Genomic DNA, 13,873 nt, shown 5'->3' with positions numbered 1-13,873 from the left:
GTTACAAATTCAAGGCTGACTTTAGTAGGTCTGTCAAAACCAACCAGCTTGCTTTAGTAATCTAATTTAACAGTGTGTATTACGCTGTCAGGAAGCGTGTAAGCAAGTCTGTCTGAGATTACCTAACAACCGAAGGCAAGCGTGTGATCTGAGCAAACAGCATTACATCCACTGGTGTAAACGCTTTTCCACTGCCTGTTAGTCATCATACAACTCCAGCACAAAACTAAGAAGAGTTCAGATTATTACAGTTATTTTCTGACTGGCTATACAGTATATTTTTCTTTCGGCATTACAGATACAATTAGGTAGTAGATAAAAAAGCATTTGGTCTTCACAAACAACTGATGTAAAAGTCCAACCCAGGTGTTTTGGGAGGAGTTGGAGCTCAGAGAGAAGGAAAAGCAGTTAATAAGAGCTCAGCGCCTCTAAAACCCAGTGAAGACAGTTGAATAACCATTCCAGGTTCTACTTCATGAAGCCATCTGACAGAATAATGCCAATAGTGGGTAAAGTTGGCATCAAAAATGAAAGTGTTTCTTTTAATAATCTAAAACATAAAACAAACATATGTCAGTCCACAATATATTTTCCCAAAGTCCTGATGATAATCAAGATGTTTTTAGCAAATGTGAGATGGATCGTTGTGTTCTTTTGGGTCAGCAGTGTTTTTGCCTTGTAACTCTCCCCTGGACATCATTTTCACCGGGTCCCTTTTCCCTATTATTGATTAATTTACCCTTAACTGACCTTCAGGTGTGGCCTGCAGTTCTTTAAATGTTGTTCTGAGGTCTTTTGTGACCTCCTGGATGAGATGCCCATGTCCTTTTGCAGTAATTTCAGTAGGATAGTCACTTCTGGGAAGGTTTTCCAGTGTTCCATGTTTTGTGAATAATAGCTTTTACTGTGTTAATTTGTCACATTTTCTAGACTGACTGATGTAATTAAATCTTTTGCACTGATTCATGTTGTCAGACAGGGTGTATTTAGGTCATTCATTGATTCTACAAGTCTTGCAGAAATCGAAATCCAAACTTGCCAAAAAGTGTGTTTAACAGTTAATTTTGGGGGGGGGGGGGGGCAACGCTTTTTTACATAGGGTTACCTTAGTATATGTCAAAAATCATCATTAAAAAAAGATATATTTTTAAAATTTATTCAGGTTATATTTGTCTAAAATTAAAGTTTGTTTAATAATATGAAAAATATGTATGATAAAAAAACAAAAAAACAAAAACAAAATTAACCTAAAAGGAGGCAAATACTTTTTCCCACCATGGTATTTTGGCTCGTTTAACACAATAAACATACTGCATGTGAAAAAGGTAAGCTAATATTGAGTTTAGATTTATGGAGACAGGTTGTGAACCCCATTATTGTTACTGTTATCTAGATAAGAATAATACATTTGTCTTTAGTTTTGATTGATGTTTCATATTTTTGCCTTTTTTAATTTGTACAAACATTAAACTTAACATTCGAGAAAATGAATTTACTACAACTAGAATAAAACTAGCAATACATTAGTGAATAAATTGTGAATAAACTTCTCATTAGCGACTCACCCCACGTGTTGAAGAGTCGTGATCTCCTGCACTGGTAGGTCACTCTCTGCTGACAGTACTCGGACTCTGAAACCAGCGCCCTGAGCTGTGCTGGAGACGAGCCGTAGTTGAAGTGAGTGCTGTGGGGTTTCTCCAGTGTAGAATCTCGCACTCGTACTGAACCTGTGCTGTTGTGATGAAGCACGGTCCATACTTTCCCCTCTGGAACAAAAAGCAACAAGAAACATAAGCAAATCAGGTCAGGCAACATTTTCCGAGGCAGCAGATGATCCTGGGTCAGATATGACCCAGAAACAGCACTGACGGGTCAGTTACGGCCATGACAAGGATTCAAATCTGTGAGCAGCATTTGTGTTTTGGATTGAAACCAGCAGTTAGACTGTGTAGCCAGCTGTGGCTAGTCACTGTTGTGATTCTGTGGTGGCATGTGGGCGGGATTACAGTATACAGCACTTCCACTTCAGGGCTGAATGATTCTAAGTGTGGAGAGTAATGAAGCGCCCACAAACTGGGCTTGGTCTGGTTTTCTCAACATGGTTATTTAACCATACTTAGAGCCACAGAATCAACCAGTGGGATGATGCTTGTAGCCAGCATGCTAACAGCTAACAGCATTAAGCAAATGTGGGATAAGTCTGGTCCCAGGCATGCTAATTCAGTGATGGTAATGTTGGATAAGCCTAATTATTTTCATGGCAACACTGCAATGGTAAAGTGTGAACGTGTATCGTAGGCAATAATATTTGCCAGCTTTTTAAAATATCATAAACAATATTAGCCCCTGAAATATCCTGCCCTAATTGTTACATCAGAGTACTTACTACCTTTTTGCTGTTTTTAGCAAAAGAAAAATTCACACTGTTCTCATTTCCCATTATATACAGTATCTACTAGATACTATTATATCTGGATATGAAGATATTTGGAGTACAAAAAATACCATGAAATATCGTGATATTATTTTAGGGCCATATCGCCCACCCCTAGTGACAAGGCCAGTAGACAAAATGCTAAAGTCACTGTAGAGTCAGTATACTAACCCTGTAGTAGCAATGCTGAAAGTTGAATGGTTGCTGGTGTGTTAACACCAGAGTAACGATGTGGAAAGAGACTTATAGACGGCATGCTAGTGCCACTTCAGTGATGTGGAACAAGTCTGCTCATTGGTGTGCTAAAGTCACTGTAGCCATATTGGATGAACCCTATCACCAGCATTGTAGCATGGTGCAGCAGTGTTGTCGGATGAGCCCGGTAGCCGGGATGCTAACCCTGCAGTAGCAACCTTAGATGAGACCCGAAGCCAGCATGTCTTCACAGCTGGACTCAATTAACTAATTAAGTGACTTCTGTAGGCAATTAATTGCACTAGATTTTATTTAGTGGTTTTAGAATAAAGGAAGCTGCATACTTTTGCACGTTACACATTTCAGAGTTTTATTTGATCCAAATTCGGAAAACAATGTACTTTTTTTGTCATTTTTATTCCAGTGTGTGTTGGTTTATCACTTAAAATCTCAATAAAATACATTTAAGTTTGTGATTGTATGGGGTATGAATACTTTTGCAAGCCACTGTATAATTTAATTCTGAACCACCATTCCAACCACAATGAATTAAACAGCATTTATCATACAGAAATTTGAACTATAACCTTCTGATGAAGGCTCATGCAGCTCTAATCATAATCCCACTCGTTATACCAGAATAATGCAGGACCAAATCCCTCGGCGGCGCATGCTAATCGCTGATGAAGTCAGGGAGCTAATGTGGTGCCAAACAGTTCTCTGGAATAAAGCTTCTCAGTATCAGATTTTCTGGATTACGATTAGGCGGGATTACGATACTTTGCGGATCTCGTTAATCGGAGCATGCTGTGAGCTTTAGGACACTGAGCTGGGATTGTTTTGGAGCTTCTGTTGGAAGGCGAGAGAAGCGATTGGAGTGAACCTGTCATGTTGCAGTAGACCTGGATTGGACCTAGAGGGCCACTCCCATCCGGATCAATGGAGAAGTCACCGGAGGAGCTGCCTGCCAGCCTGTAGGCCTCGCACGAGGATTCGTACACGGCTGAAGAGATCAAAAACAGCAGAAAACAGCAAAAGTTGGAGAATTCGCCAAAACCAAAGCTCTTGACATATTTCATGTAAAAGTAAATGTCAGAATATTTAGTAACAGGCAGGAGAAAAAGGTCAGAGCCGTCTGCGTGAGTATATGCTCTTTCCGTGCTTTAGAAAGAATTCCACCAGAGGAAAATAAGAACAGGGAGCATGATCTGAGATATACACTAAAAAAAAGGCTAAACGATTCTTCTGTACTCTCAATTATCAGCTGAAAATGACCTTACACATGGCCTTTTCTATTAGTGCATTCCATGTGCTTAACCTGGGTTCCCATATAAATAACCCATGTAACTGAATTTAGTGAAAATTTAAATATTAATATTAAGGTTGCATTTGATAGCCTGGAGCTTTTGGAGCAATTGCTACAGTAAAACAATGGCACATTTTTTTTTTGCAACCTTTTTGTTAAGACTCTTAAAATAACACATTTGCTAGACTTTTCCAGGGTTTACGTTCTTTGTGTGTTCTGGTCAAATCTGTCCGAATTTGATTAAGTTTTCTCTGTAATATAAAATGCAGTTCATTTAATCTGATTATCTGAATATTCTTTTTATTTTTTATTTATTTTTTAAATAACAGTAAAAAGTAAAGTTACCATTGGGTATTTCCTTTTTTATATTTATGACCCATAATATTCATATTATTATATTTCAAACACACAGTTATCTTTCTCTATCCAACACAAGCATCCCTAGACAGACCCCTTCCATCGCAGCAACCAAAGGCTTTAGATTTCAATACTTAAATACAGCATGGAGAGCGTGAGAAAAAAAAAATAATAGTAACAGGCAGGAGAAATGTCAGTTATACATAAAATTTATAACTGACTTTGAATAGACTACTAATGTGTTTTTTTTTCTCTCACGCTGTCCATGTTGTATTTAAGTTATCTATATAGGTCAGAATTGGTGCCCAAATAGTTAAAGATGTGGCCCTGGACCCCTTAAGTAAATACTAAAAAAAAATTCTATGGTATGAATTGCACTGGATCATGAAGCCACACAGATGACTTTGGAGTTGTTGTTTTTTTTTCACAAGATACAATACCAGTCAAAAGTTAGGACACACCTTTTTTATATACATAAGGAATTGTGTAGTAAACTTAAAAGTGTTAAAAAAAACAACTCTCAAGGTAACTCTTGGTCTTCCTTTCCTGGGGTGTTACTGATGAGAGCCAGTTTCATCATAACGTTTTTGACACTCTTTTTGATAGCACTTGAGGATTCTTTTAAAGTTCTTGAAATTTTTCTGATTGACTGACATTTCTTAAAGTATTTTTCCTTTACTTAGTTGACTAGTTTTTGCCATAATATGGATTAGAACATTATTCAAATAGAGCTATTCACAGTACACCAACTCTACCTCTTCACAACTTTACAACTGATGCTCTCAAACACATTAAGAGACAAGAAATTCAAGTAATTAACTCTTGACAAGTTCAGCACAGCTGTTAACTAAAAGCCCAAATTCCAGGTGACTCTAACTCATAAAACTGACAGAGAAAATCCAGTCAAGATGTGCAAAACTGTAATCTATACAAGAGCTGCTACTTTAAAGAATCTAAAATATAAAACATATTCTGTTTTTAACACTTTTTTTTACTAAATAATTCTATATGTTCTTTACCATAGTTTGGATGACTTTTGTAATAATCTACAATGGAGAACATTTTATAATAATGAAAAAAACACTGAGTTTAAGGTCCTGTATATGAAGAATTTCTGAAATCAGACTTCAGGTTTGTCAGGTTTAAGGACAGATTATCTTTTCTCATTACTAAATTGAGATTAAGAACTCATGCTAAAATCAATAAAATGCTTTTAGACCCCAGAGGGTTCACCTACAGTTATGGCACGTAGCTCCGCTGTATCCGGTTCCAGCACAGTCGCATTGGAAAGAAGACCACGTCTGAGTGCAGCGGCCGCCGTTCTCACAGAAATTGGGAAGACACCTGAAAAAAAGAACAATAGAAAAAGAGGAGGAGTGCATTAGATACCACGCAACAAATAAACCACTCTCAATATTCCCACAGTAATACATTTATGAAGGTTTATCAGGTGAGCTGCATCTCCATCTGAAGCAGACTGTATTCACCTCTGAAAGTTAATCTCCCTCTGAATAAAATATCACACCCGAGCCTCGCGCCTCTAACACAAAAAAAAAGCAATTTAGAGAGTCTGAAGGAGGACGGCAGCTTTCTATTAACTCGTCTTTCACACAAATATGTTGATATCAGAATCAGCCTTGATCTGAAACTCCAAGACAGAGAACGACAAACCACCAGTTAAACCAAACAGAGCCTATAAATAATAAATAAATCAATCAATAACGTTCTTTTGACTTTTGACACTGCGGTCATTTCACAAATTTTACGTTGGAAATTCATTTTCATTCCAATGCTAAATTAAAAAGCAGCTTTTTATGGCAGCAATCTTAATCAAAAGAGAGTTTAACATTCAGGCATCTGAAGCTGCTGTTATTACAGTTAAAACCGCAAGCTGTGAATGTTAATTTTTCACAGCACCAAACACTATCAAAGCCTAGCGGAGCTGCCACGTATATCTGCGGTATGTGAAAAATGATTTGTCTACTGAGCAGAAACAGAGCACTAATTGGAATCATAGCATAATCATAGTGTAAAAAATGCTAGCTGAGGTTGAGATTCTGGATTAATCATAAAATGTACAATTTTTACAGAATTCTGCAGAAAATGTCTCCCTACTTACATAAAAATATAGCATATACACAAAGGCACAATTGTGGAGATGAAATTCAATGAATTTACACTCATTGACAAGGTGTGCTCCTATACATGCATGATCAGCAACAAAATCTAGCAACCAGCCTTATCCTGCTGAAAAATGCCAGTTAGATGCCCTGCCATAAGAGGCAACATCCGTATTACTGAGCTGTTAGTATCACTTATATCACTACTAGGGGTGACAGTCATGTCTAGAAGTCAACAATCTCTCACCAAGAGGTACCCTACCTAAAAGTAGCCACTGGGGGCTTTTTATAAGCCAGCAGAGGAAGCCCTTTTACACCATCTTAGGGCAAGAAACCCTGTTAAATTAGAAACATCTGTAATCATTTACAGATGATTATACACAATATACCAAACTGAGACATCACTGTATCTGCATGATGTCTTTTGCAGCACTTTTGCAATGAGTGCATACAGTTCCAGTTCAAATTTAGGACACACCTCTTCTCATTTAATGTATTTTCTTTCTTTTTATGATTTTTTAGATTGTACATTTAATATTGAAGACTACAGGAACACATGTAGAATTATTCTGGTATCAAAAAGTATTAAACAAAGCAGAATCTGATTCCTCTGATTAGCCACATTTATCTTTGAGGACAGATCTGCACACTCTGGGTATTTTAATCTCAGTGTCTTCATGAGGGAGAGTCACCTGGAATAGTTTTCTCAGTGTCTTGAAGGAAGGAGTTCTGGAGGTGCTGAACAGTAGATGCTGCTCTTCCTTCATGCTGTGAAGCTCCAGCTTATCCCAAATCAGCAAATCACCACCTTAGTTCAGTTTAGGTCAGGGCATTGTGGAGGACAAAGCAGCTCCACCTCACACATTGAGGACAATAAATGACCTGAAGCTGAGTGTTTTGCTGGCAGAAACCGTAGAACATTGTAAAAACCAACAATACAATAAGAAAACTCCCTCTGCAAGACCTCTGAAAGCACTCTGTGGTATCTGAGATCATGTACAGTGAGAAGAGTGAGTTAATGGCACATTAAGCATAACAGCACATTAGGCAGGTGGTCCTAATGTTTTGTCTTACTTGTGTATATAAGTATTCATTTCAGTCCAGTATATTTTAGATCAGACGTTGTTTTGAGCTGAACAGAGCTGAAGGAAATGCTCTGTGTGATATATAGTGTAGACTGAAGTATCAGTAAGACGCTACCTTGTTTGCTTCTTTGTAAAAAAACAAAAAAGTAAAAAAAAAAAACAACTTGGAGCATGTCTTCAGAGGGAACATGCGAAGACTGCCAAAAAGTGTTCTCCTACACGCGTTTAAGAAGTTAATAAATAAATAAATCAGGCCGCGCCGAGCCCAGCGCTCAGACGCACGAGCCTCCCCGAGACATTTTGATTAATAGCACGTTCATCTCAGCCTGCTTAAATTTCACAATTACCAGCCTTTTAGTCCCGCATATATTATTTCAAAGCGCGGTTTCCTGCCATCCGCTCCCGGGAGGGCGCTGCTTTACGAGGCTTCCACATCCAGCGCCGGCGTGTTCCTGAAGCCATTAACCACTACAGGGGGAGTAGACTGCGCGCCGGATAATGTTTCTGGTGATGGTTTAATTACCTTTTGTGCTATTCCTACTCGGGCCCTGAAAAGGGGCTTTGGTGGACCATAAAATTACAGCAGCCGATGTGCAGGACTGCTCACCAGCAATAAAGCGGTCAATGAAACTTTAGAGGGCCTGGCCAAACAAATCTGACACAAAGATGACGGACTGGTAGGTTACATGGACAGACGCAATGCTCATTATGTAACCACTTAGGATGCTTTCACACTTGCCTTCTTTGGACTTTCGGATTTTTCAGTTTGGGGTCTAAACCAAAGTAGCAGGTGTAAAAAAGGGGCGTGAACCACGGTCCAGACCAAAGGACCAGAATTTGATCTGAGCAAAAGAGGTTTTCTTAGTGTTCCGACTTCCCAAACGCTTAGACTGGGAATTTATTTATATACTATGGCTGCACGATATTGGAAAAAAAGAATTAAAAAATGCAAGGCGTATGATATCACCAGCCCTCACATCTAGAGGTAAGCGCCGAGCGCTCAAAACCAGAGGAAAACAGCAAAACAACAGTAATCGGCTCTTTAAACAGGCATTTAAATGGCTTTTTAAAAGGTACATAAGAGTGTTTTTCTGGGATTAAAAGCATGAATTCACATGTCACCCCTATGCTCATTGAGCTCCATTGGCTACCAGTTGCTGCTCGTATCAAATTCAAGGCTCTTACAATCGCATACAAGGTGATGACAGAACAGTTACCTGCACTCACTCCTGAAGACTTACGCTACCTCCCGGCCGCTGTGCTCCTCCAATGAACGTTGCCTCGCTTTACCAAACAAACATTCACACAAAGCACAAATCCATACTGTTCTCATACAGAGTTCCCCAATGGTGGAACAAACTACCATCCACTACCAGATCAGGAGAATCTCTCGCTATCTTTAATAAACTCCTGAAGACAGAGCTCTTCAAAGAGCACTTACTCTCTTAACACCTCTAACACACTAACTACTTCTAACCTCATTTCCTCCTTCCCCTCCTTCACTCCTCTATCCTATTATTTCCCTTTGACCTCCTTTAGGTCCTATCTAAACAATGTTTTTATCTTTAACTTCTATTATTTTTGTACTTCACTATTGTAAGTCAATTTGGACAAAAGCGTCTGCCAAATGTAATGTAATGTAATAAATTCAGCTGTAACTGGAAATATCTGCGCAAAACTGTGCTGGACTGAGCTGCACAGCTTTCAACACCTGCGTTTACAAGCACGTGCCCAAGCATGTGGATGGAGTCCATGGGGTTATCTCGTGTTTACTCGTGGCAGAGCTAGAATTCGTCACAACACCTGGCAAAGAAATTTAACAAACTCTACAGTCTACATAACTAACATTCCTCAAACCAATTAATATGACGTATAGAGAGACTCCGTACATGTAGCCGGTGACGACAGAAAGTAGTAAATTTCTTTAGTCTGCTCACTAAACTGCAGTGTGAAACCAAAACTAACTGGATCAAACACAGTATTACACAATGTGACAAAGACACAAACCTTGGTGCGGACTCTGTTCTTGATTTTCGGTGTGAAAACACCCTTATTGCGTAGCTAACTTGATACATTGTTAATAGTGCTTACCAGTGCATGCATTGTGAGTGAGCTTAAACACCAGACAGCATGCTCATGGCAAGACTACGTGAACTAATGGAGCTAAAGTGCCCTTTTTAGTGAACAAAAAAAAAGAGTCAAGTACTCTTTTGGCTGCTTTTACTATAGGTAGAAATGCCTACTAGGGTACCCCTTCTTGCAATAAACAATATTGAATTGTTTGATAATATGTCTGATCTTCAAATAGAAATTAGTATCATTTTAAGTGCCTTTTATGCAACCTTCTACTTGGCAGTGTCCCAAAGAGCTGCATTTCCTGTAGTGCAGTGGTTTTCAAACTGTGGTATGTGTACCACTGGTGATATATGAAGCACACCAAGGTGGTACACCACCAAATAAATGTTGAGAAAGTATTAAAAACAAAAGATTATACAAGCAAATGCATGTGGGTATCAGGGGATCTCCAACTCTCGCTGGTAACATTAGTGTGTATTTAACTTGTTGCTAAGGTTAGCTAGCTCATCAGTAAGGTTAGCAAATCTTTAAACAATGACATATCGTCACTAATTTACTAACATTAATGTAATAAATGCTTGAGAACCATTGCTGTAGAGTATATAGGAAACAGTGCTGCATAAGGTTAATGTTCTCCTACAGGTGAGATAACATGACATGCTTGTGTGGGTGCCCCTATAATGGAGAAGTGCCCCTCATAAATGTGATGTGGTGCCCTACAGGTGCCCTCACACTGGGATATCTGATAGTACAAGACAACTCCGCACCCACAATCAGGCCTTGCTCCAACTCTATTAACTCATGCTGTCTTGCTATGAGCATGCTGACCAGTCTTTAAGCTCATTCACAAGATAACACCTCACAACTTTTCCTAACATTTCATGATCATACAAATTACATACAACTGTCCCATTACTTTTGCTCACAGTTATGTTCACAAGGGGATCAGATGAATGAATGAAGTTAAGACACTTATATAGTGCCTTTATAGAAACCCAAGAACGCTTTATAATCACGTTTTACACACACATATCATTTATACTCAGCATTCATCCACACACACTGCTGAGAAATAGTATTGTAGTCAAGACCGTTAGAGCCGAGTCCAAGTCAAGACCAAGACTGGGACATGTCAAGACCAAGACTTTTTAGTAGCCGAGTCCGAGTCAATACCGATGCAGAGAAAAACCGAGACCAGATTAAGATTTAATAATAAAAAATCATATTCCATTCATTACTGTATTTCATAACTGTTTATAAGCTCTGAGTTAGTTCTTTTGATCCACAGTTCAGTAGAAATGGACTACAAACCTATAATAAGAACGTCACCTCCCCAAAAAATGACTCCCAGTGTGGACTCAAGTATTCAGGAGAGAAAGTGCTCTCAGACAATAAGCAGTAACCACAGTGTTACAGTGCCATTAGCAGTGCACTTCACTGTTCACCCCTGTAGCCTTTCAGAGAAATACGTGTGAGGAAATTGCTTTCGAGCTATTAGAGTTTTCAGTCTGTTTTTTTTTTGCCTGTGTTTTGTTGAGGAAACATTCTGCATTCCCAGTTCTCTCAGCCTTTTCTTTTAGAAAACAAGTTTCTGACTGTTCATTTTCAATTTTCCTGTAATCGATTACTCTTTTTCTTAATGCTACAGAACTCAACCACAATATTCCTCAGAATACCCATCACAGCTGAGCTATTTGTTGTGCGGAGAGCGCTCTGGGATTTTGACGGGATGATGTATGTGTTCCAGCGAACAAAGCTTTCAAAAACTGAAGATGTGATTCAGTCTTACTTGAAACATTAAACATGTCAGATTTTTTTTTCCATTTAAGGCTCATAAAGAGGCTTCAAACAGCGCGCTAACAGGAGCAATGTGGAAAACAAACACATCTGAGGCATAAAAAACAAGCCCCAGGATCCTATTTTCAGAGAGAGTCTCTAGAAACCATCTGAGATAACATTGGGGGGAAAAAATTACACGGCTTGAAGGGCATGCCTGAAGCGGTGGGCTCCATTAAAGCTGAGCAATTTCTCTTTATTTCTCTTCAAGGCAGATCTTTAGTTCTGATATAATGGCTGTTATGATACTGCCTCAAATAATTAATAAATGAATGAAGCTTTTATAGACGAACGTGGGCGGACGCTTCTTAAAAAATAAAACACCTTTCACCTGCATTTGCCTTGAGCCAAGTAATCAAACTCTCAAACTGAACAAATGAATTTGGTAAAAGTCATATTTAAAATAAATTAAATGAATGGATTCAGTAAAAAATCTTATTTTACGCTTAATTACAGACAGTATGAACTCCAGAGATTTTATGTTTCGTCTGGTCAACTCAGAGGAAGGCTAATTAGGGCTGGTAATCATCGGAGTCTCTCTTCCCTCCATCACTGAGATCTACACCACACGCTGCATCCGCAAAGCCACCAGCATTGTGGACGACCCCACCCATCCCTCACACGGACTCTTCGCTCTGATGCCGTCCGGCAGAAGATACAGGAGCATCCGAGCCTCCACTACTAGACTCTGCAACAGCTTCATCCACCAGGCAGTCAGACTTCTCAACGCACAGAGACAGAACTGAACCCCCCCCCACCCACCACTCACCCAACACACTCGCACAAAACTAAACTGTACACCCCCCCCTTTACACAAAACTAAACTGTACACCCCCCCCCCCCTTTACACTCACAAAGAACTGAACTTCACCCACACACACACACAGTCAGCACACAGAGGCTGACATGACCTTATTTGCTGCACTCTATAAAACTATAAACTCTACCTCAGTAACTGCTGTGATTATATATGTTCTATATGTTACAGTATGTCACACATCTCTGCACCTTATCCTCACTATACACTTTATTATACCGTATCGGTACTGCACTGTCCTGTCTTTAAATTGTCTCGTCTTTTGTATTTATTGTTATTTAGTGTTATAATTTTATAATTTTATGTTGCACTGTCGTCACTCCTGCACTTTATGTTGTCTATTGCTTGTGGTTCTATGTTGCACCATGGTTCCGGAGGAACGTAATTTCATCACACTGTGTACCTGTACTCAGATGTAATGACAATAAAAGCCTCTTGACTTGACTCTTGACTAATGATGTGAAAAACTAAATAATTAAGTGATTTCAAACAGTTGATTCTAATTATGATTTGGTACAAAAGCAGTATTCAAAAATGTTGGAGTCTTTGAGGGGCAAAAATGGGTAGAGTATTTCCGGTTGGTCAACAAATGCAACAGAGATCTGAAGGGGTTTCTTCATATTTCTTCCTCTACATCCCATAATATCATTAAGCCATTCAAAGAATTTGAAAGAAAGGAAGAACCACAAGGACAAGAGATAACTTTACACACTTTATCAACAACAAGCTCTACAGTACAGAACTACATTCACTAATACCACTTACAACTTTACTGTAGAAATGGACACTGAGTTCCAAACCAAAGATGGAATAGGCTACCCAGACTGTTATCAGCAACAAATCCAGGAGCCAGTTATGTTGTGTCAAAAATACAGAACATTAAGATCTTAGAGCAACCTAGGCTGTCTTCAGCAAATGCTTTTTTTTTTTGAGGCATGCAAAACCATTTGCTGAACACATTACAAAGGAACGGACTGCCTGAAATCCTGGCCTGTCCCCAATATAGAGAATGTGTGGAGACATGTTTGCAATAAGACTGGAACAAAATACTACAGGAGTCCAATCTCCAAACAGTGGAACAGGCCTGTCACAATACATTTTTTTGCAAGCAATATGATGTCTCAGAAATTACTGCGATAAACGATATTGTTGCCATTTTAAGACCATTAAATGTCACTCATATAATGATAATATAAAATCATAACAAAGAAACTTTTAAAGAAAATACACTGTCCATTCCTGTTCATGCACCTAATTCTATTAACTACGGACAAGATTTCTCCCAAATTCCAAATAAAAATGTTGTCATTAAGAGCATTTATTTGCAGTAAATGAGAAATGGCTGACATAATAAAAAAGATTAAGAGCTTTGAGACCTCAAATAATGCAAAGAGAACAAGTCAAGTTCAAATTCATAAAGTTTTAAGAGTTCAGAAATCAATATTTAGTGGAATAACCCTAGTTTTTAATCAGTTTACATGCATCTTGGCATGTTCTCCTCCACCAGTCTTACACACTGCTTTTGGAAAACTTTATGCCACTCTTAGTGCAAAAATTCAGGCAGTTCAGTTTGGTTTAATGGCCTGTGATCATCTATCTTCCTCTTGATTATATTCCAGATGTTTTCAATTTGGTAAAATCAAAGAA

At 38.7% G+C, this 13,873-nt stretch overlaps 1 protein-coding gene across 1 annotated transcript in view; it reads right to left on the bottom strand.

Annotated features, from left to right (window-relative positions):
• The window catches only part of cntnap5a (contactin associated protein family member 5a), a 246,642-nt gene that overhangs the window by 68,377 nt on the left and 164,392 nt on the right, over positions 1 to 13,873 (bottom strand). The window contains exons 11-13 of the mRNA XM_022679490.2: positions 5,530 to 5,636; positions 3,513 to 3,632; positions 1,566 to 1,766 (exon numbers count right to left, since the gene is read on the bottom strand). Of these exons, the coding sequence (XP_022535211.2) occupies positions 1,566 to 1,766; positions 3,513 to 3,632; positions 5,530 to 5,636 (428 nt within the window). The remainder of the gene's footprint in view (positions 1 to 1,565; positions 1,767 to 3,512; positions 3,633 to 5,529; positions 5,637 to 13,873) is intronic.

The sequence above is a fragment of the Astyanax mexicanus genome, chromosome 11, assembly GCF_023375975.1.
Source record: "Astyanax mexicanus isolate ESR-SI-001 chromosome 11, AstMex3_surface, whole genome shotgun sequence".
NCBI classification, from domain to species: domain Eukaryota; kingdom Metazoa; phylum Chordata; class Actinopteri; order Characiformes; family Acestrorhamphidae; genus Astyanax; species Astyanax mexicanus.
The sequence above is the reverse complement of the archived record's forward strand: the minus strand, read 5'-3'. Positions and strand labels throughout refer to the sequence as shown.